The sequence below is a fragment of the Vipera ursinii genome, assembly GCF_947247035.1.
Source record: "Vipera ursinii genome assembly, chromosome: Z".
Lineage (NCBI taxonomy): Eukaryota > Metazoa > Chordata > Lepidosauria > Squamata > Viperidae > Vipera > Vipera ursinii.
This window is the reverse complement of record NC_139517.1, coordinates 38,872,847-38,900,775: the sequence shown is the minus strand read 5'-3', so window position 1 is coordinate 38,900,775 and position 27,929 is coordinate 38,872,847. Positions and strand designations below refer to the sequence as shown.

The window sequence follows — 27,929 nt, the reverse complement described above, 5'->3', positions numbered from 1 at the left end:
CTCAGTTAAAAGTTACAGTCCCAAGAGTTTTAGCAGTATATAGATATTATCTACACCTTTGAAAAGCTCCTAAAATACAGCCATCACCACACAGGATGTCAAATTGCCCTACATGTTTTCAGAAAACCAAACTTTCCAGTTGTCTATTATGGTCAAGGACCAAAATGTGAATAAGCAATTGAATAGCACACAATAAATATTTACAATATTTACAATAAATATTTACAATAAAATATTAGTAGCATACCGTACTTATTATCCTGTGTAAAAGTACAATAAGCATTATACACTGAGCTCTAAATTTCTATGTGGATAATACATCACACTTAATATATACATTTGTGATGCTAGCTCAGCAGACTTGATCTAGAATTTATACCAAAAGTATGGTGTTTCTAAATTAATTTACCAAGTTAAAGTGCACAGGAGTCTGCTATTAATCAAGATGAGGAAAACATCAAATCGTGTTGTGACAATACAGTCCTAGGCTTTTGTACTTGCATCCCAATAGTAGTTACTGGGTAAGTCAGAGGGTTTATGACGTCACATACATTGCCTCACCTCGCACCCCACCTCTACAGTAGATGCTCATGCATAGTGTAAGTCAGGGATTGGGGAGCTGAAACAGAAAAATCTTACAGGCATCTCGTTCTCTTCCCTGGCTCCAAATGAAGCACAATTGTCCGAGTATACACAATATCCTAAGTCAAAATCAAACAAACCATATTATGGCTTATGGGTGAATCTGGTTAGTGAATGGCCTAATTTCTCAAGATATCATTGTCTATTCCAATGCTAGCTATATTGTATCACTAGATTTCTACTCAATATTTGTAAAGTTGCACATTTTTATATTACCTTGAGTTAAAATACCTTATTCTTCTTTCATCCAATATCATGGATTCCTGATTATGTTGAAGGAAATTCTAAGCTGTCTTGTACAGCAAGTTTTCCAAAATTTTAGTTTGCATAATTACATTCTTTCAATCCCATTTTGATAACTGTCAAAAGAATATCCTTTCCCATTTTTGAAACACTGAGCTTAAATTGTAAAATTCTGTATTGCAGATTACTTATCATAATTTAAGATCAGGAAATCTGGGTATATGAGAAAGAAACAGGATAGTTTCCAATTGGATAATGTGAGATATAATAAGTTGTAATTTTCCATAATGTAGACCAGCATATCACTTATGAATGATAAGGTTTATTCTTTGTTCAAATTACCTAGTTAGTATTTTAAAGTATAACAACACACTACTACATATCCAAAGCACAGCCATGTTTAACGGATGCATGAACCCTGCTAGGTAATGATGTGCACAGCTTCTAGCTTGAGATATGTACCAGGTACTGAATTGTACAGATAAACAAGAGAGCTGATAAGGGAATACCAAAGAGGTGAGAAATGAAAGGGCTGACTGCTTAGCAAGTTTGGATGACAATAAGGGCTTAATTAACTTTAAACATTTAGTTGTGATGGTAATTGATAGGTGAACTGTTAGCATGTGACTGATCTGGGCCTATCAACTAGGCCTGAGAAGGATGGACAAGCGGCCAGGGATAGAAATGTATTTAAACTGCTGAGATCTGTAACTAGGTGTGGTCTCTCTCTCTCTCTTGCTTGTATGCTTAGAGATCCACCAGCATTTTCAAAAGCTCTAATAAAACACTTTACTATTCCCAACAATTTGAATGTGAGCCTTGTTTCTCACAATAACATCATGTGACATGGCATTTCTTAAGCCAAGAGCCTGTCCCTTTTCCTGTTTACACTTCTGAGAATTTACATTCTTTCACAAGAACACCTTGGAGCTTCTTGAATACTTCTGGAGACAAGTTGTTCCACTAATTAGTTGTTCTGTCAGGAAATTTCCCCTTAATATTGGTTCTCTTCTTGATTAGTTTCCATCCTTTGCTTCTTGTCCTGCCTTAAGGTGCTTTGGAGAATAGGGTGACTGCTTCTTTGTGGCAACTCCTTTGGATATTGGAACACTGCTATCATGTACCCCCTAGTCTTTCATTAAATTAGACCAGGGGTAGGCAACCTGGGCTCTGTTATGACTTCAACTCCCTGAAATCCTGAGCCAGTGTGGACTTCAACTCCCATGAATTTGGGGAGTTGAAGTCCACGAGTCATAAAAGAGCCAAGGTTGCCTACCCCTGAACTAAACATACCCTATTTCTGGAGCCAATTTGTTATGTTTTAGCCTCAGTCCTAGTCATCTTGTTGCTTTCTGCACTTTTTCTAGAGTCTCAACTTCTTTTTTATATTGTGATGACCAAAACTGGATGTAATATTCCAAGTGTACTCTTATTAAGGCATTACAAAATGGTACTAACACTTCACGTGATCTTGATTCCATCCCTCTGTTAATGTAGCCTAGGACTTTGTTGGCCTTTGTAGGCTGCATTAACAAAGGGAATAAAAGGTGAAATATTCACTGTCTGATTTTCAAGTCTTTCCATTCTTTTTCACATTACCACTCCCCGGATGGTATCTTACAACTTCCTTAGCCTAGATTTTGGCTGGGCTGTAGTGGACCCTTAAAAAAAAAACCACGCAGAAGCCCTGTCATTTCTAGAACTCTGCTGTTACCCCCTCTAGCATGTGACTGTTGCATTTTAGCTACCAAAGAGCTGGCATTTAGAGAATTGTGTCTGTATTAAGATGTATAATGAGGGCCTTGTAAAAACAGACTAAAGTTAAAATATGCAAGAACTTACAATACAATTTTATGAAATTTAAACCATTTTATTGTGCATAATTTGCTCTTTAAAACTGTAAGGTTATCATACACTTTCTTGATGGTCACTGCACAAAAGCCAACCACCTTTGTTGCAGGAAAGCTACAAAGGAGGAAAAAACTGGCTTTGTTAATACAGCCTAACTTCTTTCCTCAGAGAAATAGCCATCTGGGGTCTATATTCCTACAAGACATTATAGAGGAAGTACATAAAACTTACAGGATAAAAAAACCCCAACCCAACCCTCCCCAAAAGAAGACAGATAATTGCACATTTTTTTGCATCTGTTCATTTAGACAACACTTTACAAAATAATTTTTGAAGGGAACACTGCTGTGAATAGATGGGGGATGCACCACCATTGTAAGGTTTGATTGGATTAAGGCTTCCATTGTCATCTTGGCATTCTGTCATTGTGAATTTATTTCATTGCATTTTTCAACACTGCAAATCTACACATTTATTTCTTTTCTAGAAATTAATAATTGCAACAGCATTTTGATTATTATTTTTTGAACTGTCAGGTGCAATTGCAAGAAGCACATGATGAGCAACATCATGTTATTGAGCTGAATGGTATACAAATACAAACAAATGATGCTTTGGAAGTTAGCCTGATGAAGTTAACTTCTTGGTGGAATACTAAAGTATTCTGTGGAAGTCTATATCCTGGCAAGTTGATAAATCTAAAGGAGGGACACTGGATTTTATATTTTTTGTAAAGTGTTCACAAGAGAAAAATTCATTTTAAGGTCATTTATATTCTCTGGAAATTAATTTACACTCAAATAATATTCAAAAATGTCTTCAACACATTCCCGTCCTGTGCTTCCACAATTATCTCTGAAGAGTGTGGAATGGAAAAGCGCAGGTCTCTGCTTCTTGGAAAGAGCCAAACTAAGACTCTTCTGGGGAAAGAGCAAGTAACTGCTTCATCAGTTACTTTCCCATATCTCCCAGTTCCTGTACATCAAATTTCATCTTCCATGATAGGTTTGTCAACAAAAAGGAGATTTTAGAAAAAATATTTCCTCCTTGAAGAATCATGTTTACAAAGATGAAGTCAATAATTCTGACTGAAAATATGACCCCAAATACACTGCCATTAATTCAGAATTAATTAAAATCTGATGAATGATGCGCCTGGGGTATCAGTGGAGCATTAAAACAATGCTGGCTCTGTGGCAGGAAGGGAAAGGAAGAATCCAATAGAATGAGACGGTCAAACATCCAAACTCAGAATCCACTTGGGAGTTAAAATTCATCACTTTCTACTGCATGGAGCTGTGTGTCATCTGCGTCAGTCATGCTACTGGCCTGAGACTCATCTGTGCCAACTTTAAAAAAGAAAAAATACACAAAAATAAGATTTATTTATATTATTTGCACATTTCACAAGCTATACATAAGGATGACATTCTACAATGGGAAGACTAGTTTTTCATATACTTTTTATATCTTATTATTACACTGTTCCTATCCAGTTTTGGAAAATTATATAAAATTATTCACTCTAAATGTTGACTTTTTTCCTTGCTAATATGCCCTTTTCTTTCAAGGCTCAAAAACTGCAATTCCCAAAGTTATGTGCAAAATCTTAGAATCTGAACTAATTATGTTTGAGTGTGCTGGTCTTACTTGAATTCAGGTCTCATAGATAGCTTCAGACCCAATTCTATAATGCAGTTTTTCAAATAGTTTTGATATATGTTGGAATTAGAACAGGTATTTAGCATTTAGACAGCATAGGAATTGTAAATGATTTTCACCATAAATTATAAATCATAAATCAATCTGTAAAGCTGGTTAGATTCATAATGGCCATAATGTGAACCTTGTGGTAGGGGAACTAATAGCTTGCTTAAGGCTACCTGGATGGTTAACATTAGTTTTATGCCTTCCTTCTTTCTTCTCCTTCCTCATATAACTTCACAGCAGCACATTTAGAAAGCATCATTAGATTGAAATTGGAATTACTCTAAGCTTTTCTTGCCCTAAACAAATTCTGTGGACATTATATTACATCACGTCAAAGAAATCAAATTCTAATTAGTGCTTTGAATTCATAGTTGATTTTCATACTCCCTTTAATGTGCCAGGGAAAGAAAGCCCAGCAGGTACAGGTTTTTTTTTTGCTATACCTCTTACACTGAAGTACAAAAAATACAGCTGGAAGTCATATATGATCTACCATCATCCCTTTTGTACCACCAGAATCTCTCTAGCGTGGGTAAAGCCAAGCATTGCAAACTATTTTTATTTTGGATTTTTAAAGTCAAGGAGCAGGAAAGAGGTATTTTAAGCTTTGCAAATCTTAGGGTACCCATCTCATTCTTTCAAACCTCTTTCCAAGTGAGTCCTTATCAAGTCTGCTTTTGAAATGCTCTCAGCAGGCCACACAAAATCTTGTGCAACTATTAAGACTGACATACATTGCATATCTTAAATGATCATCCCCTAAATTTTTAAAGATGCCATTTTTTAAAGGAGAAGCAGCAGTGGTTCTAGCTTTTTCAAGCTTGGTAGTATTGTGCTTGAATATTGTGTATTATTTGCTAAAGCCTTATGCAAAAACCTAAGGGAATTCCTTAAGTTTTTGGATAAGGCTAATGGGAGTTCCTTTTAAGAAATTAAACTCTGATACTTCAGACAGCCCTGGTGCTGCTCTTATTTGATAGGTTCCTATTAAGCAATGATCAGATCGCTTTACTAGTCCAAAGTTTAATTTCATGTCAGTGTTATAATTTGCATTCCCAGCTACATAGCTGCACCCAGCCAAACCTGGCTGATCTCAAAAAGCTAAACAAAGGTGTTCCTAGTTCACAGGTCTGCAACCCGAGGCTCCGGAGCCACACGCGGCTCTTTCAGCGGCTCCCAGTCCTCTGCCATGTGCAGTCCAAAAAAAAAAAAAAAGTGGGACTAAAAAAGTTCAACCAATCAATTCAAATATGCAGGGTAGGTGCATATCTCGCCTTGTCTCTACTCTTCAGTAAAACCCTGTTCTGCCCATGCACGCATGTACGCGCATGCATTTTTTGCGGCTCCCAGTTTTTCCTTTTGTGAGGAAACTGGTTCCGAGTGGCTCTTTCACTGTTTCAGGTTGCTGACCCCTGTCCTAGTTAATACATGAAGACCACAGAAAACCCCAGGTCTATAGGATACACTGGAAAGTTAAAAAAAATCATTCCAGTGGCAACCATTTCTGTAATATTCCCAAGATGACCTCATGGATGCATCCATGAAATCAGCAAGAATTGAGCTTTATTCAGGAAACTTTAACTTTTATCATTTGCTTAAGTAAATATTAACTTTACAATTATTTTAATTAAGAGTGGCAAAGAGAAGAATGACAAGAAAAAGAATGTTGATATTCAAATAAATTTGCTTGCTATTTATAGGATGGGGATATTTAATGTTCAAAGCTTCTCTTCAGACTTGGAAAAAAATAAGAAAGCATTTTCAATTATTTTCCAGTCATAAGATACAGTGAGTGACCATAAGAAAGGGAAAAATGCATTTTTAAAATACTTGTAAGAAACCTGCACAAAACTAGGGTCTATGCTATATAAAATAGCAGCATTGGTAAACTTCAAGATTGTTGCTATGACAGTATTTTCAAATTACTCAAGTAGAAAGTATCTCTTTTTACCTCAAGAGAAGAACAAATAAAACAATCAATATAAAAAAACAACCTGATTCATATGGACAGCATTCGCTGATCTGTTCTTCTTGTGTTACAGGCTCTTCATCATCAGGTAGGTACCGCTTGTCAATGGCCTCTTTGATCTGGTTGTTGGCGCCTTTGGGATCTAAGTCCATTGCCCAGGAAAAGTTCATCAGTGCAAGATGGGTCTGCCCCAACTTTTTATAAACCTAACAAAAAAAGTGTACTTATGTCAACTTTGTATGAATTTTTACTTCATATATTTTATATCTGGTAGTGCTTTTTGTAGACAGTTTTTAACTTACAGTTTGTAAGCAGATGTCTTCCAGGACATCTTTCATACCCCTAAATGGCACTTATTCCCCTCAAAGATTATAAACAATAAAAATATTTTTAAAAATCAAACATGCCAAAAATGGAGAGATTGCTATATCTACTGAGGAATACTGATACTATACACTGATATCAAGCAGCAGAAGAGATTGCCAATTTCTCTTCAATCAATTCTGGATGAGGTTATACTCTCCACCAACTCACCAAAGTAAGGAAGAACACAGTACACATTAAATATGAGATTGTCTTCAAATATTAATCATTATTTACTTTTAATTTGAAAATAGAGTTGTTGCATTGCTAAGTGGAGCTGAAGTAGGGAAAATATCTCACTGAAGTAGCCCAGACTTGAACACCAAAATCATGAATGCTAAAATTATTTTTATTACAGCATCTTGCACATCTGAATACACTTCTCTCCTTCCTGTCTATATCCTAAAGAGAATTAGTGAGTGTCCAAACTGAGATGCTTTCTCAAATTCCATTCCTGCCTGGGCTGAGATTTCTCCTATTGACTATTGTCTTGACCTGCCTTAGGATAAAGACTGTGGCTCTTTCTCCTTTTCTTCAAGATTATTCCATAGCTCACTACAGGTTCTTGAACAACATCTAATCTATTTCTGGGTTCGATTTAAAACACCAATGTTTATTTTTAAAAGTTCTTCCAACTTGAAAGAATCAGGCTATGTCAAGAGTTGCCTATTACCTATTATGTGGTCCCAACTGAAAAATCAGTGGTTTCAATTTTCCAAACAAACCTCACCTCCCAGTCTTTTGTTTTGTAAAGCAATGCCACATCAAATCTACAGAATCAGCCTGCACAACCAGATAGGCTGCATAACTGCCAAATCATTCCCAGACTTTCTCCACAACTGTACGTCGGATAGAGATTTGATTTCAAAATTAGGAGGCGAACTGGTTGCTCATCACAGTGGACAGTACTGGTGAAATACAGTGCAGTACACTTGGTGAGCACTGCATAACATTATTATCAATATTAACCTTTTATCTCTTTACAGCAATAATTCAGAAAGTAATGCTCAAAATTATTTTTACCTTTCCTATCAAAAAGTAAACAAGAGATTCTTTGGGAACAATTTGCTTCAGTTCTTCAAGTTCTTGCAAAGCATACTGAAAGGGAAAAAAATTGAATAGCTTTTTTAAGGGACCGTAGTAATATAATTTAAATATATGCATCAATGAAAAGGTCTATTCAATACAGTAAAGTCAATTTTAATTTCTATGTCGGATGTTTTGTTATTGTTTGATAAATATATTTGTTGTGGTATCCAGATAAACTTTGCTTATTGACTGCCTTGTTTAGTGAAGTTACAATGGTGTAAAAAAGAGTCAAGACAATCCACGTTAATGACTATTACAGTGTCTGTAGTCATGTGACTGCCATTTAGGTGCTTCACTTCGCACATTTACAACTATCTCAACATCCCATAATCATATGATTGCCATTTAGGTTATTTGCAACTGGCTTGTAATATCTAGTTAATAGGGAATGTGGAATTAAAATAATAAGGGACAGTTATATGATGTTACATTTAATGACTGTGATGATTCATTTAATGACCAACAAGAAAGTGAGATATAAGCCCATCATGGTAATGTGATTTTCTGCTTAGCAACTGCTGTTAGTGATGGAGTTGCCCATTCCAATTGTACTCGCTAAGTGAGGACTTCTTGTACAATTTGAAATGTTACAATGGATCTAGAAAACCAAGTTTAGTTTACTGATCACTCCAAAATTTGAGATATAATGGACCAAGCAATTCAGGAAAGTCTTGAATAGAAGATATATTCCATTTGTCTATCATTCAGGTAAATCTAGAAGAAGTTGTAAAAATATTCAAAAAGTAAAGTGGTAACAAACAGAGAATCACCATGATTATAACTAAAATGCTTTCTATGAAACTATGTTTTTTATTTAGGACCCCTATAGTAGTATTCCCTTTCTCAAATTATGAATCATGTCTTACCATAAATCAATATGATAGGGAACAACACTCCTTTTGATAGAGCAAGTAGCTCTCCTGGAGCAGTGGAACAAAGTTTTGAATCACCAGCAGAGAAAAAGTGTTTTTAGGGTCCTCAAAATCTAATGCTGCAAAGAATCTGCTAAATTCAGTGAAATATATTTACTGTTGTTCTGTATGCATTTTACAATTGGCTTAAATGGATATGGTTAGTATTCAGTGTTCTCTAAGGAAAAAGCAGTTGCTTTCCCAAAAACTCAAGTACAGTTCCTTTTAAATTCATTACTCACTTTGTACTTCTCATTTGCAAATAATACTGAGGCTCTGTGGAATTTGCAGAGGGGGTTCTTGGGATCAATGTTAATAGCTTTGTTCAGTGTATCCAAAGCTTTCTCAGATTTCTTCAGAGCATGCTGAACCTGAAAAAAAGGAATGTCATTTTCTACATATATACAACATCTGATCAGTGTTCATATTATATATCAAACCTGAATGAAATGTGATTTACTTACAACTCCAATGTGGCACAACAAGACAGAACTCTGAGGATTAATATGAAGTGCTTTTTGGAAATGCATTTCTGCAAGGCTGAATTTCTCTTGCTTGTAGTAAATCATCCCCAATCCATACCTAGCATTAAAAACAAAACCAAAAAACCCCAAAAACCCAAAATGTATATAATATTACTACCAAAGACCAAAGAGAAACACTCAGCTTTCTAGGCAAATGGACATATTTTAACATTTAAGAGAGCTTAATGACTTCTTTTATAAAATGTCTGCTATAATAGATATGGTCAATTATAAAACATCAATTTCATGAAAGATAAAATCGTGGCCAAAATTTAAATACAAAACAAGAATGCAATCTGAACTCTATGCGGATAGTAGTGATACATAAAAGATATATTAGAAACATTACTAATACAGGATCCAATCTGGGTCGGTCAACGGGACCAGAGGTTTTGTCTTCTGAGCTTTTAGATTCATGCTAACTAGAGAGAAAATCCGTGAAAGGATGGGGGCTCTGGCACGAGTCTGAAAGCTCGGAAGACAAAATCTTCTGGTCCCGGTGACCGACCCAGATTGGATCCTGCAAGATTATCCTGGGACACGTATATATTTGTCTTCATTCATTACTAATTCACACATAGAACCAACACATCAAGTGAAAAATACAAGTATATCACAGAAATCTATAATTTTCTAGCCTTCAGAAGACTTTTTCTCCACATCTCAAGTTACTTTTCCTGTTCATATAATAATACGGTGACAAGCAATGTTACAGTACAGCACAAACTTTCCTGTGTTTTTTTAATTAGAAAATATGAAATAAGGAGGGACTCATGCCTTATAAAAAAGGGAATTTTTATGTTGTCAGCAGGAAGAATCTTATATGCATAAAGATGAACACACATTAAATCCCACAGTGGAAGAGTGAATTGTAATGGTGATGGCATTAGTGAAGATGGCAAAACTTTTAATTGAAGAGAAGAATATAGAATTAGAATTTATCTAATTTTGTTTCTACTTGGAAACTGCTTCTGGGCTTTTTGCTTGAAATTCAAAAAATGAAATTCTGATTTTAGGTTTTGATGTTTAAAAAGATTTTGTTATTATAGAAATGACCTGAAATGTTATGAAATGTAAAGCAAAATGTTGAGATTGTTTTCTTTGTTTTTATGTATTTTATTGCATTGGAAAAAAATCTGAAGTCCCCACTTTTTCCTTTGCATTTTTCTCTTTCTCTTAGTTTTCTGAATTTTTTTCTTTTTTCTTTTTGTATTCAAAAAAGGAATTTTGCAAATATAGATATATCTTAATAAAATAGTGAAATATGAGGTAGATAATGTAATGATCTGGATGAAGAATTAAAAGGACATTTATCACTTTTACAAATAACACAAAACTGGGAGGTGTGGGTAATACTTCAAAAATATAAAATGAAGTATATTCAAAAAAATCTAGATAGTCTTTTTCTTTTTTATAAATATTTTATTAATTTTCTATTTTTACAAACAAGTGCTTAATAGACAACGTGTTGACTGGGTCCATTAATAATTCCATGGTACATATAAGCTTCTTCAAACTAAATCCAATATTACACCATCCAATACTTCCTCTCTTCTTTCGGTAATAAACATTTTTCCACATTAAGGAAACAGAATTCTTATTGTTATTAATAGATATACAGTTAAATATCAGCATTTATTACAGTTTTCTAATATCAATGATATCAGTTTAAAATATCTTTTCTAACCAAAACATATCTTAATTGCATTTGCACTCAATATCCATTTATTCAATCAATATCCTATTTTTGCTTTTTTCCGTTTTAATTTCCCATCCATATTCAAAATAACCCAATCATTTATAGTTTCAAAACAAGTTATATTTGGGTAACCAAAAGCTTACCTTATTGAAACTTCTTAGCATTTTCTTATTTCCCTTTTCATACCAAAATATGATATTCTGATTACCAATCTTATCTATCTAGTTATAATAATATTTCTATTTCTAGCAATCTATTCTTAACCATAACATCTAATTAATAATATAATATCCCCTCTAATAGGTCAAAGTTTCTGTTTTCTTCAGTCTTACTCTAGCTTTCTTCCTTTGCCAAATAACGTTCCAGGTCAATGCATTTGGATCATCAAATAATTCTTCCTCTATTTTTGTACATATTATTTGGAGCAAAAGAAACCATTTAGTTAGTATTTTTGGAAGAGCTAGCCCACTGATATTCATTAAACAGCCTCCCTTCTTCTCCAGTTCCCCACAGTTCTGGTAACAGCTCTATCTTCCATTCCATCAGCTTTCCTTCCTTATCCTCCAGTATGCTTTGAAATCTTGGTTGATAAAATATCTTTTCCATGTCCAATATTATTGTTATGTCTTTTAATTCTTCATTTATCTGAGTCTGGCCGTTAGTTTTTTCCTTTGGATCCTCCATCTTTGGGTCAGCTTCCTCTAATTTTTCTTCTATTTTCTGGGTTGCTAGTTCTTTCTCTGGGGATATCTTCTGGGTTTGTAGATTTAAATTAGAAAATTGTTCTTTTATCTCCTTTGTGTTATTTTTAATCTCATCATGAGCTAAGGCAATTGTTTCTTGTATTAATTTCAATATGGAGAGAATTTCTTTCTGTGATTCATCAGTATTTTCTTGGTGTTATGTCAAACTGAGGCTTCTGGAGACAGATGTTAAGAATGGATTTTTACCATTTAGAGCTAAATATGGAGCATCCATTTTATTTTTTGTAAGTGACCTTTATAGAAATCTGTTTGAAAACTCAGGAAGTTTCAGTCAGTTATTATTGGAGCTCCAGATTATCCAACTAACTTATCAATCCTTATCAAATCTCCCCTAAGCAAATGTAAGTGAAATTCAAATTTTTCTGTCCAATGAGAAATATATCCTTTCTGTCCAGGGAGAAGAAAGAACCATTAAAAGTTGTTTATCAGTCAAGATTTATAATTCAAAATGTTCCATCGTATCAGGCAATAGTATATATTTCTTCTACAGAAAAATAGTTCCATAATATAGTTCTGAAAGTCAGTATTTGTGTTCATAGTTCAGACAGGCCAATTTTAGAATAGTTTATGGTCTCTGCCACATGTCAACAAAACGTCCACGCCAAAGAACGCAGCCGGAAGAACAATGACGTGGTACGGTTGACTGCAAGAAGATCTTTACTGTGAGGAATCCATGCAAATACAAAGTCAGCGTTGGGAGTCACTCACCCCCAACGCGTCTTTTAAACTTTGCCTGTAATTGGGCAACAGCCCCACCCATTAGCCCCACCCTTTCCCCGCGCAGACCAGCATCCGCCTGAGCTGCATAAAAACCCCAGCCCCCTATCCCATCGTCCCACGCCCTGCTTCTCCCCCTGACGCCGAGGTCCATACAGCGTGGAGGAAGGTGTAAGCCCAGCACCCCCCTCTCCCGTACCCCAAAGTCCCCGATGTGCTCCCCTCCACCATCTCAGCATCCCGCGCCACAACCGCAGCCCCCTGGCAGCCCCCGTCGTCCGAGCGCAGCTGTAGAACACCCTGTGCTGCCGCCGGCATGCGAGCAGCTGAAACATCCGGCTGAAATGAAATTGAAATGGCAGAAGAACTAGAGTTCAAATTGCCAACATACACTGGATCATGGAGAAAGCTAGGGAGTTCCAGAAAAACATCTACTTCTATTTCATTGACTGCTAAAGCCTTTGATTGTGTGGATCACAACAAACTGTGGCAAGTTCTTAAAGAGATGGGAGTACCAGACCATCTGATTTGTCTCTTGTGGGTCAAGAAACAACAGTGAGAAATGGACACGGAATCACTGATTGGTTAAAAATTGGGAAAGGAGTCCGGCAAGGCTGTATATTGCCTATTCAACCTATATGCAGAGCACATCATTAGAAAGGCAGGGCTAGATGAATCAAAAGTTGGAATTAAAATTGCCAGGAGAAATATCAACAACCTAAGATATGCAGATGATACCACTCTAATGGCAGAAAGTGAAGAGAAACTAAAGAGCCTCTTGTTGCGGGTGAAGAAGGAGAGTGCAAAAGTTGGGTTGAAACTTAACATTAAGAAAACCAAGATCATGGCATCCTGCCCTCTCAGTTCCTGGCAAATAGATGGGAAAGAAATGGAGGTAGTGACAGATTTTATTTTCCTGGGCTCCAAGATCACCACAGATGGGGACTGAAGCCAAGAAATTAAAAGACGCTTGCTCCTGGGGTGGAAAGCCATGGCAAATCTAGACAGCACACTAAAAAGCAGATATCACACTGCCAACAAAAGTGCGTATAGTCAAGGCTATGGTCTTCCCAGTTGCAATGTATGGCTCTGAAAGTTGGACCATAAGAAAGGCTGAGCGCCAAAGAATTGAGGCCTTTGAACTATGGTGCTAGAGAAGACTCCTGTGAGTCCCCTGGACTGCAAGGCGATCAAACTGGTCAGTCCTAGAGGAGATCAACCCTGACTGCTCTTTAGGAGCCCAGATCCTGAAGTTGAAACTCAAATACTTTGGCCACCTTATGAGAAGGAAGGACTCACTGGAGAGGAGCCTAATGCTGGGAAAGATTGAGGGCAATAGAAGAAGGGGATGGCAGAGAATAAGGTGGCTGGATGGAGTCACTGAAGCAGTAGGCGTGAGTTTAAATGAACTCCAGAAGATGGTAGAGGACAGGAAGGCCTGGAGGAACGTTGTCCATGGGGTCGCAACTAACAACAACAAAAAACAGCAGCAAATGTTACATTTTAGGAAAAAAAGGTTGAACAATTGACCATTTAATCAGTGGCTGCAACAAAAGTTGCTAACTGGCTATAAACATGATCATAATGAATTGCCAAAAATTATTCATTGGAACCTTTGGCAGAGGTTTAGATTTCAGTAGCATAAACTGGAAAACATCAAACTGAGATTTTGGAAAATGAGTGAGTTAAGATTCTACACTTTAAAATTCAAATAGGCACCATGTTCATGACATGCTTAATTTAGCAATTATTGAGGGGGAGGAACAAGATACTGAGACTTGCATATTGTATTTGACTGCTTATAGAAAAAGAAATCCTGTTATATACCAATCATGATTGAAGTCATTGGAACAATACCCAAAGGTACTGTATTTAGAAATTTAGAATTTATCAGACCTGAACATCCTAATTTTACAAAACAAACTCCAATTTGCTTGGAATTGCCTATATCCTTAGGCATTACTTTAGTTATTCTTAGGCCCTTGGTTAGGACTTGAATTATTAAGCTTCCACCAGTCTTAACCATAATTCTAACCTTAGATTACCCACATATAATATTAATAGACAGTATACACCTGTACATCTATGAAAACTGGACTGAAATTATAAATAGAAAATTAGAGAGAAAAATAAATCCTTTTTGTACTCCAGAACTAAGTTATATCGAGGATGGAAATGAAATTGTTTAATACGAGTGATAAATATATTCCCAACCTTCACCATTTTTATTAATCAAAACTATTTCTCACCAAGCATTGTAGTGCCTTGGATTCATTCTGATTGCATTCCTAAAGCAGGATAATGCCCTCTCAAGTTCTTCTGTCAGCACAAATTCATGTCCCAGGAGAGTATAGGCATAAGCATAATTTGGATCAACTTGAATAGCTCTCTGGAAAAACTTGATAGCAATGTCATGTTCCCTTTGCAAACTGAAGCAATTTCCTGCAGCACACCATGCCTGGAAGAATGAAAAAGTAGAAGATATACCACAAAACTATGATTTCCCCCGCTTTCTACTTTTGCGTAGTATAATAAGAGGGAGAGGAAAATATTAATGAACTACTATTAACTACTATCTACTATTTAAGTGCTCAGTCACATAAGAGTTTGCAAAGTAAAATAAAGTAATTTCAACCTCAAATTTGTTAATTTAAAATTGAAGAAAAGATTCAGAGACTAAACTGTAGTAAAAAAAAAGCCTGCCTCAAAATAGCCAGAAATATTACCTCTGGTGAATTTTTATCCATCTCAGTTAAGTCTTTCGAAAGGACTGAAAGAGCTACATCTTTCTGTAGATGCCACAATGTGGTTGAATAGATTTCCATGCCTTCTACTCTGTAGTTTTCAATCCTTCTTACTTCAGAGAATATTCTCTCAGCCTATGACAGTAATGAACAAATGAAAATATTTAATCCACATGATCAATTTTTGACATGGGTATATTTAGATATATACCTTTAAATGAAACTGCTAGTTTTGATACAAGGGTATAATTTACTTAACAAATTAAATGTTTCATCTTAAGAGAAGTGTGATTCATCCTCAGTAAATTTTATTTTTAAAAAATGAGACAACATACATTTTCCCCTCCTTACACAGAACCACGTGGCCAGAAATTGTTTCTGTATTAATTGACCCATTTAGAGAGTATCTAAAAGGAATTCATGCTCTATTCAATATTATTATTTTTTTGCAATGCTGAGATAGATGTCAATATATTAAGAGTTGTTTCAAGCCTAGAACTTCTCATTAGGATTGTTAAAAGGTGAAGAGCAAAGGAAATTTGAACTAGTTTTCAGTTTATGTCTTGGGGTCAATTTTTGTACAATTCACTGCAGTACAAATACAGGATGTAGTATCCAAAATAAATTATTACCTGCATATATTCTGCAAGTTCAAAGTAAGCTCTTCCAATATGGCATAACACCCAGCCTGTGTTGTAGTGGTGAGAAGGCAAATGACTCAGTATATGAATGGCTTCTTTGCAATTGTAGGAACACAAGGCTAAATATCCTTTCCCCATATCACGAAGAAGGCTCATCAAACCTTCTAGGAAAAAATTCAATAAATACACAGGAGAACAAAGAGATCAAGATATACTTGCTTAAAATTGCCTCTGTGCTACTGGTGATAAATGTGGCAGAAACTCTCAAGAAACCTAGAGGAAATTCCAACAGTTTGAGTTAACAAAACACAACTGTATTCTTCCAATGAATTAAATAGAATAAAGAGTTTTAGTTAAAATCTGAACATTGAGATATAAATTCATATACTAATATCCTCTGGATTCCACACATATCTGTAAAAATTCATAATTATTGCCCACTACTGTTGAACTTTCTATCAGTTAAGAAAGAAATTAAGATTCTGAACATGGCAACTTAATTAGAAAGAACAAGAATTTTAGAGGAACTTGCCCTGTTTGTTTTAGCTCAATTCCACAGGTATTTTCTGTTTCTCTCGCTTTTGAATTTTATATTACCACTACCTTTTGGGTTGGCACAAGTTTATACTAATTCTCAGGAATATTCTACACACCTGCTGCAGCTTTCTGTAATGTAAATGCCTGGATTTGTGGCGTTACTGAGGTAATCTTTCCTTCTGAAATAATGGATGAATCAAGTTTGGTGATTTCCAAACTGTCATTTATGTTTGGCTGTGTGATCCCTCCTTTACTGGTTTTACATTTTGTCTTTCGGTTTGCAATTTTTGGTGGAAACTTCATTTTTAACTTTTTACTATTTTCCTATGAAAGAAGAAAAAACATTTTAAAGAATCTTTCCTGCAATCAAATAGCAAATTATACCATTCAAAATAGAAATCTGCAAAACAATTCCAAGGTACAAATTTAGAGGAACTTCTTTCTGGTTTGGATGGGGAACCTCAGCCCAATTACATATGTGATTTCATTTAATTTCATGTGGTGTGGTACTGAAATATGTACTATAGTCCTATTAACGCCACTTACTTTGGCTTTTGCCTGATTAATTTTTCCAAGGCTTTGTGATTTTTGATGAAATTTTATGGCTTTGAACTAATATGTGATTTTATACAACATATATCAGTGATGGCGAACCTTTTAGAGACTGAGTACCCAAACTGCAACCCAAAACCCACTTATTTATCACAAAGTGCCAGGGCTGCATCAGCATTGTGGTGCCCTCACGGGAGGAGGGCAGGGAAGTGCCTCTGAGTGTCGCCTCTGGCATGCAAAAACTGGTGGCACAAAAATGGGCTACCATGCTGCAAGGTGCAAAAACGGCCGCCACAGCATCGTGGGGTGCATATGCAAGGCGCTGCACCACGCAAGAACAGGGCAGGGCTAGTGAGTATCATGCAGGCACTAGTCCCACCCCATTTGCAGAACGTGCATGCTCGTGGCCCCATGCACAAATGCTTTCCCCTCCCTTTTCTTCCAGTCCACCAATCAACAATGGTTGGTGACCTCTGCTCTACCACCTCTACTCGAGCTTGCTAGTCGGCCGCTTCACCTTTGTGCTGGGTGGGGCTCCTGCTCCTGGCGGAGGTGGCAGCCTGATGGACTTGCCGGCGGCGGCAGTGGCACACATGCCAACAGAGAGGGCTCTGAGTGCCACCTCAGGCATACGTGCCATAGGTTCACCACCACTGACATATATCATTATGGAATAATGGAATGAGACGCCAAAATACCCACTTTCTATAATAGCATTAACTAAGCCTATAGAATAGAAGATGCCACTGATATCTTTCCACCCAGATTTTAATTTCATAGACTCTCAATTTCATTCAAGAAATTTGAACTACAGTTGTTCTACTATGCACCTACAATATATTTTAGTATGGACCGAGTGATTATATTGATGTGAGGAAGGTGGATAGCTCAAAAGCAGAGGACATAATGGTACTGGATAAAGTATTTTCAGAATGTTTTGCCATTATAGCTTTACTACACTTCCTTACTGATTTAATGGGTTTTGATATTTTTACCAGTGATTTCAATATGAAAAATGCTTTGAAAGGATAATAGTTCTTCAATGTCTTCAACTGAAATAGATCTAAAACATGTGTACAATTTTATTTAGAGTACTTCTCTACATCTGAAATGAAGGGTAATCTGTAACATTACATATGAAAAATTTGCTATGGGGTTGCATCACATTCGTGTCAAAAACACTGAGGCGCTTCCAAATTGAAAGGATTGGCCAGTGATATCACCTTTGCTGCCCAGTTAGGGGTTCCTTTCATGTCCTCGGTAAGAACTGGAGTGAAGGACTGAAGCTCACCTTGTCCCACGGCAGCACTTGGGTCTCGAATGCAGGCTTGCTGCTTGTCACATGAGCCACTGTACTCCATTGTAATGGAGTAAAAATAATTATTTGTTTTACAATGAAAACAAGGAGTGTTAATTTGTTGTGATGTATGTTTTCACAGCCTAAGGCAATGCTGCTCAGTCTCAACAACTTTATCTGGACTTCAACTTTCAGAATCCCCCAGCCAGGGAATTCTAGCAGTTCAACAAAGTTGAAATCAATTCTTCTCAAAAATATTTGATATCAACATGAAGGTGACAGTCCTGTTTTAATTATATCTGTAGTCCCATTAAATATTTCTGCTGCTGCTCATTTAGGCTCTGAATTTCCTAAAAAATATTAATCAATGAGAGCACATTGACTTCCTGATCTTTCGGAAAAACCTAAAGACCTAGCTTTGCCAGTTAGCTTGGAGTCCCATTGGGCAAGTGCCACAGTGGAGATGGTTGATCGATTAACAACAGATTCCACCTCCCCACATCCTGCTCCCGCCCTCTTTTAAGTGGGACATGGTGTTCTGGGTCTTACATTAACTTATTTTTTAAGCTTATATAGTTTTTATTTTTTATGATTATAAGCCACCCAGTATTACCTTGAGATAAGATGGGCGGCCAACACATACATACATACTGTGCAGAATTCCCATTTACCTTGGTTGTAGAACTATCACTGGAGAACAAACGTGAACTTCTTCGAGGCAGCACATTAGGGGGGGCAGCAATAGTTGGGCTCAATACCTGAGGAGTTGTACTGGAGAGAGAAATCAAATTTCTTAACATAATTTATGGGATTAGGGTTTTAACTGTTTCTCTACCAGAAATACAGGACACATGATAACAGCAAATGCAACCTAGGAATGAAAACATACATTAGGGAACAGGAAGGAAAATTATACACCAGGCTAGGAAAACATTGCCTACCTCGTCTGTGCGCCTGAACTTTGGGTCTGGGCAACAAGGATGGGTGTTACTTCCCGACTATTACCACTTTGTGAGAAGACCGACTTTGTTCCAGCTTGATTTATTCTGGTAACAGTCTATACAAAAATGTATCATAATGTTAATTATGCATTATATTTATAGCAATTGCAGATTATGACTTATGACCTTCACTGGCAGAGATATGGGACAATCTGCTAAATGTATTAATTTTACTAGTTCATTATATTACCTAGAAAGAAAAACGTTACGTAGAAAGTGATATGCATTTTATTGCATGGTTAACACCATAAAATAACCCATTAGCTTTGTCAAACATCACACTGTTAGACATGTTCTTTTCTTCTTATAGTCCTACAACTATAGCAGAGCAATGACAAATAATTAAATTTGCAATGCACTCACAACTTCATTGGTGTGTGTGTGTGTGTGTGTGTGTGTGTGTGTGTACACATGACAAAATAACTTTGGTTTTCATATTAATTCCACCACATATTAAATGGTTTTTTTAACCAGATTTTGAATACTTGCTCTGAAGTTTATTCCTTTTATTAGCTAGCATTAAAAAGCAGTGTAAACATGAAGGTTTGCAAAGGATTTTATGATTTGTAAAGATAAGCATCTTAATATAATTTAAAAATAAAATTCCAGTTTCTACATCTTGGAAAAATGTATATTAAAAATATTTCCAGATTAACTATTTTTTTTGCATACTGCAAAAATAATAGAGGGGAAATACAGAGAAATATCACAAAGTGGCTTTGACATTTTTTTTCTTGTAAGGAACTACTAGCCATAATTGTACAGATCCTTAAGCAATTTTAGCTGCACATCTTTCACCACAAGATACCTTCTTGGAAGGGGCTCCTTGAGGTGGCACATCAATTACAGAAGAGTTTGTACAGTTTTGTAAATAAGATCCATCTCCGGGGCTAGGGGTTTCCAATGGCAATATTCCAAAGCTGAGGAAATATACAAGAGCATTTAAATATATATATATATATATGTTTGTGTGTGTGTGTGTGTGTGTGTTCCTAAAGAAAGAGGAGGCAGAAAAAGAGCATTTTTGAAAACAAGAAAAATTTGCAGGCCTAAGGCTTGTTCATGCATTGCGAAGTATCTTCCTTTTGAGAATAAGAATTTACAAACTTCCAGTTATATTATATATGCTTTAAGATGATACTATGTTCAAGTGAAGGGATTAGCTCCATTTTTTGCTTGTTATCAAAAGAAGATTTGACATTTGTAATTTTTGGATTTATAATTTAAAGCTATAGAATACTTTGCAGGAAAACAACTATTCTAATGAAAATGATGAGAGCCAGTCTGGTGTAGGATAATAGTCAAGGCATCAGGCTAGAAGTCAGGAGAGTCAGGAGTTCTAATCCTGCTTAGACAAAAAGACAGCTGGATGAACTTAGGCTAGTCACTTTCTCTCAGCCTGCGAAGGAGGCAATGACAAACCACTTCTAAAAAATCTTGCAAAGAAAACTGGAGGGACTTGTCCAAGCAAACTCCAAATAGTGGATATGATTGAGCAGAAGAAAAAAAATGAAAAAGATGTAGCATACTCATTTTAAGTAAATGAAATATAAAACTGAAAACTATTCAAGCTCTTCAGGTTAAAAATAACAGCTAATTTATTGTCATTTATCTTCAAAACAATCATATGAAGTAATTTAGCTGTGGGGGAAAAGCAAAATTGAAATCTACAAGTAGTCTCTGGGTAATTATGAAGCAGGTCAGCAAGAGTTTCTGATTTCCACATTTAATAACAGCAACAACAAAAATATTTTCCCACCTAAATTAAGTTGCTGAAATGAAGAAAGCTTGGGGGAAACAGGAATGGGCTATGTGTTCAATTCAGCTCTGGTTCTGAAACAAATTTGAAGGCTTAGAATATGCTATATTTTTTAAAAATATATCCAAAAAAATAGTGTTTAGTTAACAGATTTAGGCAAATTCAAGTGAATGCTTGGGGAGGGGGGAGAATATACCTGAATAAATTTGAATTGGGTCACATAACTATTGTGACATTTATTTTTGAGTATTAGAGCCCACATTAATAAATCATTAAACACAATCATAAAGGTTATTTTCAGACAATGATTTGTTTGTCCTATGCAGAAGGTAGAACAATAACCATAAAAACTGACTTTAAATGACAATATTTAGAAAGCAACTAAAGTATATTTTCATCTCTAAGTGGAAATTATTGTATTAATACATTTGATCCTATTCATTCAGGTCTTTATTGAATCCTTACATTCATTATCCATTCTGAGTAATAGATGTACATATAAGATTATTTAATCAATGTACTGCTATTGCAAATGGTGTCCTTGTGCACATTTTAATTTTACACACTCAGAAATTTACTGGATCTCTTACATTTCATATTCTAAAAAAATTAGAATGCCTCCTCAATACATTTGCACATTCATTTATGCACCTCATAAATTCCCTTCTATAAAAGCATATGCCAATCTATATTTATTAGCACACAAAGTCCCCCTAAGTCTCTTCTGTTATTCTTCTAATAATGCTTCCTAAGAGAAAATGGAAGAACAACTTTCAGATTCTTTACCTTGGTGTTAAAGGGCTCAGAGCAGCTGGTCCACCTAGAAGACTCCGGCCAGTTTTTGGTTTGTTCTGAGCCTGTTTTGTTAAAAAGGCAGTTCCTGATCCAAGAGATACAGCATCTGGTGAAATTACAGCCGAGTCAATATAAGAAATGGAGGAATCTGTGTTGGAGGAATATTTAGAGTTGGAGGATTCCAGGTTGAGTCTGTTTAATTCCTGAAAAACAAAACCATTTCTTAAAGACTACTATTTTTTCTATAGTATTGTTTCTATAGTGTTGTTTCTAAATACTATAAAGATGGTGGTAATTAAGTATGACTGGTAGAAACATACAAGTGTATCCTGTGGTGTTTCCATAAGAACTGTTTCTGGCTGTCTGTGGATTATGCTGTGATTAGATACCACTGTTGTACATGTGTTAGGCAAGCAGCTGCTGAAGTTCTGTATAGAAGTTAACTTGAAAGTTTGGTCAGGGTCTGGCTTCTCACCTGTAATGAAAATGAAAGGGATTGAGAGGCATGGGAAGATACAAAAAAGAAAAAAAGGAATGTTTTAGACCAATCCTACTTAACCTCATAGCATGAAATGTGTATGTGAAATTTATTGCTATTAAACATTATAACAATCAATATTTTAAACATAAGAGTAGGTAACATAGCACTAATCAGACATTTTGGACTATAGTTCATATCACATCCCCATTTTTGTGCAATCTACCAAATGAGTACTGCAATGGACTTCTTGAGAGCGTGATTGCTTACCTTTTGCCATGCATATCCAGTTCAGCCAAAGGTGGCACAATTTTTTTAGAATAGCTTCTAATGTCCAATCCATTGTAGTTATATCACTGATAGGTAGATGTGAGACTAGAAAACTTTTTAAAATAATGGCCTGTCACTAAAGGGAATGGTTGGATTTGCAGGATTTGTATTGTGCCCATTCAAATAATAGATAACTAACAAAAAATAATATAATTTAATATATTCAAAAACTAATATAGTCAAAAATAGCTTAAAACATATACTATCATCAACATAACAAAAAGAATAAAAAAATCCTACCTACAGTTTGGGAATGCCTAACACTCTTCCACCTTGATCACAAGGTCAAGGTGGAAGAGTGTATCTTCAAGAAATTAAGTAGGGAGGATCCTTTACTATTTCCCTTCCTTAGTAATGGAATTTATCAATAATGATACAGTTGCTTCAAATTCAATTACGAATCCCATTTATTTATACTGAAGTACAATTTGATTGGAAAAGCGAAAATAAAGAAATACTTAACACATATAAATTTACAGTACATGTATGATACAGGAACTTTCAAAAGATAGGCATATTAAGGCAGCATTGGTAGTTGAATCACTGATTCTGCCACTACATCTAGTCCTCAACTTACACCACAACTGAGCCTAAAATTTCTGTTAAGTGAGACCTTTGTTAAGTGAGTTTTGCCACATTTTATGATCTTTCTTACCACAGTTGTTAAGTGAATCACTGCAGTTCGTAAGTTAGTACCCTGGTTATTAAGTAAAGCTGGTTTCCCCATTGACTTTGCTTATTAGAAGGTCGCAAAAGATTATCATATGACCTTGGGACCCAGCAATGGTCATAAATATGAACCAGTTGCCAAGCATCTGAATTTTGAACATGGGATCATGGGATGCTGCAAAGGTCATAACTGAAAAACCATTGTTAAATCACATTTTTCAGTGCTGTTGTAACTTGAAACAATCACTAAATGAACTATTTTAAAGACTTCCCATAGCAAATTCCAAAATAATAGGAAAGCAAAAGACCTACATGCAGCAAACAGATTGTGGAACAGTAGCAAGTTTAAAATATGCATGTATACATACATGGAACACAAAGAAACAAAGAACTGAACATTGCCTTAACTCTAGATTCTAAAACTGTATTTCTAACTTGGCAATTATTTTCTATCTATGGCACTTTAACTTTTGAATTTGATGCCTGAAACATCAAACTGCTTCTGCACATTTAATTATAAAACTTTGGTTTTGGAAAGAGATCAATGGGATTATACTTGTTAACAACATGGTTCTGAATTTGGAATATAGCATTAATTTTTAGGATCAAAACTTCTAATGTAGAAGGATAACATTTTAATACTAGCCAAGGAAAGCAATATGTCCCTATGAGATCCAGAAGGCCTGCTGCTCTCCAAAATTTTGAGCTGTAGCTCACTGCTATAAATTGTCATAACAATCAAAGGCTTTTTGTTTTCATATTACGTATTTTGGCCTTTGCCCTGTTTTTTGCCTGTTTTCTCTGTTATTTAAAAAAAGTTTTATTTTATTTTCCTAGTGCCCATGAACATGCACCTCCCTTCATTAGTGCAGCATACAAATTATCTGCAAAATATTTTTATTCCTTTTTAGAATATATTGCAGTTATGGTTATCTCCAAATTATAGATTTTTTTACATATTTTCTGTCTGAAACAGGATAAAATGAAATTATAAGTCAACAAGACAGCTGCTGAGATCAGTCCTGAAAATACAGCATCTAAAATTAAGATTTATACCAGCCAGCATGAATCATATTAATAAAAACAATAGAATGAGCTTTCATAAAAAAGGAAAGCATCCAAAACAATAATTAAAATTTTGTTGAATTTTAGTTTCAAGTAAGGCAAATCTCAAAGAAAAATATTTATAAACATTTACAATTTTTCCAGCTCATAACAGAAGACATGCTCTGTCTCCCATTCCTAATCAGAATAATTAATACAGAGATGATAAAAAAAATTGAAGAATACCTACCTATTTCACATAGTGATTCAAAAGGGGACCAGAGAAAGGGATTTAAACTAAGGCTCTTTTGGTAACATTCAGATCCTTTGGCAAGTCGATCTGTCTTACTGTTAATGAAAAAGAGAAGACAGATAATGCAGAGAGAAAAGAGTTCAGCAGAAAAGTAACAAGAGCAGCCATTTTCCATAGATTATATTATTATTAGATTTCTCACTTGCACTTGGTTAGTTAGACATTGGAGTTAAATAGAGATAGAAAAATCTACACATTTCTTACTTAATAACTTGCATATGTTATACAAACTTTATGCAAACTATATATTCCTAAAAAAAAATGAGAGTCAGTTAAATGGCTAGAACAGAATGTCTTAGTAAAATGTTATTGTTGTTAGCCGCCCTGAGTCCTTCGGGAGATAGGGCGGCATATAAGTTAAATAAATAAAATAAAATAAAATGACATTGGTCATTTTATAAGACATTCTGTTATAGTGCCCATAGGGCGGCATATAAGTCCCAATAATAAATAAATAAATAAATAAATAAAATGACATTGGTCATTTTATAAGACATTCTGTTATAGTGCCCATAGGGCGGCATATAAGTCCCAATAATTAATAAATAAATAAATAAATAAATAAATAAATAAATAAATAAATAAATAATAAAAAATAAAATAAAATAAAATAAAATGACATTTGTCATTTTATAAGACATTCTGTTATAGTGCCCAAGCATTTTTGAAAGAGGTTTTGTATCTTAGGAAAGGTAGAAATTACAAAAAAGATATTTAACTTTGTATTGAAATTCAAGGGATGCAAACTCTCTTAACAATGAGATCCAGGAACATACATGCCAGTGATGAGATGAATAAGAACTACTCTTTTTTCATGCTAGATATAGAGACATTTAAAGATTTTCATAGAACTTTTAAATTCAAATACAAAACAAATATGTAGTTTCTCCCAGTTTAGGAACATCAGTAAGGAGATAAGTGCATTGCAAGTCAACCAGAGATTATGAATACCAACAAAAATGCATGAATTCCTGCCTTATCAGAGTCAAAAAAATCTTGAAATGATGAGTATGTGTAAAAGTAGTCCTCAACTTACGACCACAATTGAGCCCAAAATTTGTGTTAAGTGAGAAATTTGTTAAGTGAGTTTTGCCCCATTTTACAATCTTTCTCGCCACATCTCTTAAATGAATCACTGCAGTTGTTAAATTAGTAATACCGTTGATAAATTAATCTGGCTTCCCCACTGACTTTGCTTGTCAGATGATCACACAAGTTGATCACATGAGCATGGGACACTGCAACCATCATATGTATGAACCAGCTGAGAAGCATTTGAATGTGTATCACATGACCATGGAGATGCTGCAATGGTCATAAGTGTGAAAAATGTTCTTAATTTTTTTCAGTGCTGTAACTTCAAACGATCACTAAACGAACTGTTTTAGTCGAGGACTACCTGTATTCTGTATACATTGGTACACATATACATGTACTGCACATATCATGTTGTTGGTCAGCAGCGCTTGTTTTTGGAAGAACTACATTCCTACATGAGGAGTAGATGTCCAAGGAATTTGGAAAAATCTAAACATAATAAAGTTCCAATAAGGGAGAGTATTTGTAGCTTAGGGTTGAAATGAGGGGTCTCTGGTGCTCTCTAAGCCTGGTTGTTTTCTCACAGACATTTTATTATCTAAGCTAGGTAATATTATCAGTGCTAATTTGGGTAATGAAATGACTGCAAGAAAACAACCACGTTCAGAGAACACCAAGGACTGTTTAATAATGAAATTCTAAGAGAAACATTTCTGTATTACTTATATATATCCAGATTGTTGACAAATATGTTGAATGTTTCTTGCATAAACTTCTCAGAAAGAAGTATCTGTATCTGAAGCTTTATAATAGAAATAGAAGTGCTTACTTATAAGTAAAGATGCTTCTCTTTGCTAAACAAAACTATGTCTATAATACAACCATAAAAGTGGGATAAAATATAATGATAAAGACCATTAGCATTGACAAATTCACTATCTACCAACTGCAAAAGGCAGCTTTACTCGAAAAATCTTATATCCTGTGACAATATCTTTAGCACCGTTAAATATCAACATCTGCCTGTTCCAGGTCATTTGAAAGGACTCAATAGGTAAATAAAAATGCCAAATCCAGTCTGAACCTCTGACTGTGCAATGAAACATAATAAAGCAAAGATTGTGCCAATAGTAACAGGCACCTTGGGTGCAATCTCAAAATATCTGGCTCATCACTTGAGCACATCAGGTGCATCAACAGTGACAAAATCACCATCAATCAATTGCAAATAGCAGCTTTACTTGAAACAGCTTACAAAGAATAACATCTGCCTATCTCAGGTCATTGGAAGGACTTGGTAGGTGGATAAAAATGCTAAATCCACTTTAATCTGGTTGACTATGCAACAACCCATAATAATAAATTTACACACTTGTAAGTTCATCATATTGGGCGAGGATAGTGGAACAGCAATTTATCCCCAAAAAGTAGATAAGCCATACCAGTACACATGGCCCAGAAGGGACAGTGTGAAACATGCAGAATCTCCAAACTCAGTTACAATGTCCTCATGACTTTTCTGTTTGTTAAAAACTCCACCAGACAGAATCTGTTCTCCTTCTGCGAGTCTGCTTAAAGATAGTAAAATAGAAATTAAGAAAAATAAACAGAAGAGCAAAATGAGATAAGAGCAATGGAAATGAGATGGATAAAGGTTTACTTCTCAGCTTTTTTTAAAAAATGTTTTATTGATTTTTAACATATACCTTAATATTTGATAAACGGGGTGTTGTCTGGGTTAGTGTTTAAAAACAATAAAACAATTAATTTCTATAATTCTATAGTCCATGTAATAGCTTTACTTGATTTCCTCTTCTTCCAATAATATTCTTTTTGCCAACTTTAAATTAATACAGTTCTTAAGTAGACAATTAAATATAGACATTTTTCTCATGTTTCTGAAAATAATAACCACATCAATATAAAGCTTCTCTTCATTGATCATCTTGATTGCCTCATCATAAATTCTGTTTACAAAATTTTATTTAAATTTGTTTTCCCCACAATATTCAAAGCATTCTTATTGGTTAAGTTTTCCTCAAAATTAGTTATACTTAAGTATTTAAGTCTTTTTTCTCATACAAGCCATCACATTTTTATATTTCTCATATCTTAAAGAAAAATAAGAAAAAAGAAAACAGAGAAAACACTTCTTTTATATAAATCATCCCAACGTTTTTATATTTCTCATGTCAAAAAACCAAACATTAAAAAAGAAGACATAGTATGTTAGTTGAGGGGTTTATCCC

At 35.1% G+C, this 27,929-nt stretch overlaps 1 protein-coding gene across 2 annotated transcripts in view; it reads right to left on the bottom strand.

Annotated features, from left to right (window-relative positions):
- Window positions 1-2,740: 2,740 nt before the first annotated feature.
- The window catches only part of LOC310649626 (cell division cycle protein 27 homolog), a 37,536-nt gene continuing 12,347 nt past the window's right edge, over window positions 2,741-27,929 (bottom strand). The window contains exons 4-19 of one of the 2 annotated variants that reach the window (XM_083378225.1): window positions 27,123-27,248; window positions 24,580-24,677; window positions 22,129-22,283; window positions 21,800-22,011; window positions 20,063-20,174; window positions 19,195-19,310; window positions 18,925-19,024; window positions 16,521-16,728; window positions 15,859-16,031; window positions 15,209-15,361; window positions 14,732-14,940; window positions 9,243-9,360; window positions 9,021-9,149; window positions 7,802-7,876; window positions 6,441-6,621; window positions 2,741-4,085 (exon numbers count right to left, since the gene is read on the bottom strand). In XM_083378225.1, coding sequence (XP_083234351.1) covers window positions 4,003-4,085; window positions 6,441-6,621; window positions 7,802-7,876; window positions 9,021-9,149; window positions 9,243-9,360; window positions 14,732-14,940; window positions 15,209-15,361; window positions 15,859-16,031; window positions 16,521-16,728; window positions 18,925-19,024; window positions 19,195-19,310; window positions 20,063-20,174; window positions 21,800-22,011; window positions 22,129-22,283; window positions 24,580-24,677; window positions 27,123-27,248 — 2,248 coding nt within the window. In that variant the 3' untranslated portion in view covers window positions 2,741-4,002. The remainder of the gene's footprint in view (window positions 4,086-6,440; window positions 6,622-7,801; window positions 7,877-9,020; window positions 9,150-9,242; window positions 9,361-14,731; window positions 14,941-15,208; window positions 15,362-15,858; window positions 16,032-16,520; window positions 16,729-18,924; window positions 19,025-19,194; window positions 19,311-20,062; window positions 20,175-21,799; window positions 22,012-22,128; window positions 22,284-24,579; window positions 24,678-27,122; window positions 27,249-27,929) is intronic. The other variant, XM_083378226.1, reaches the window with a different exon arrangement.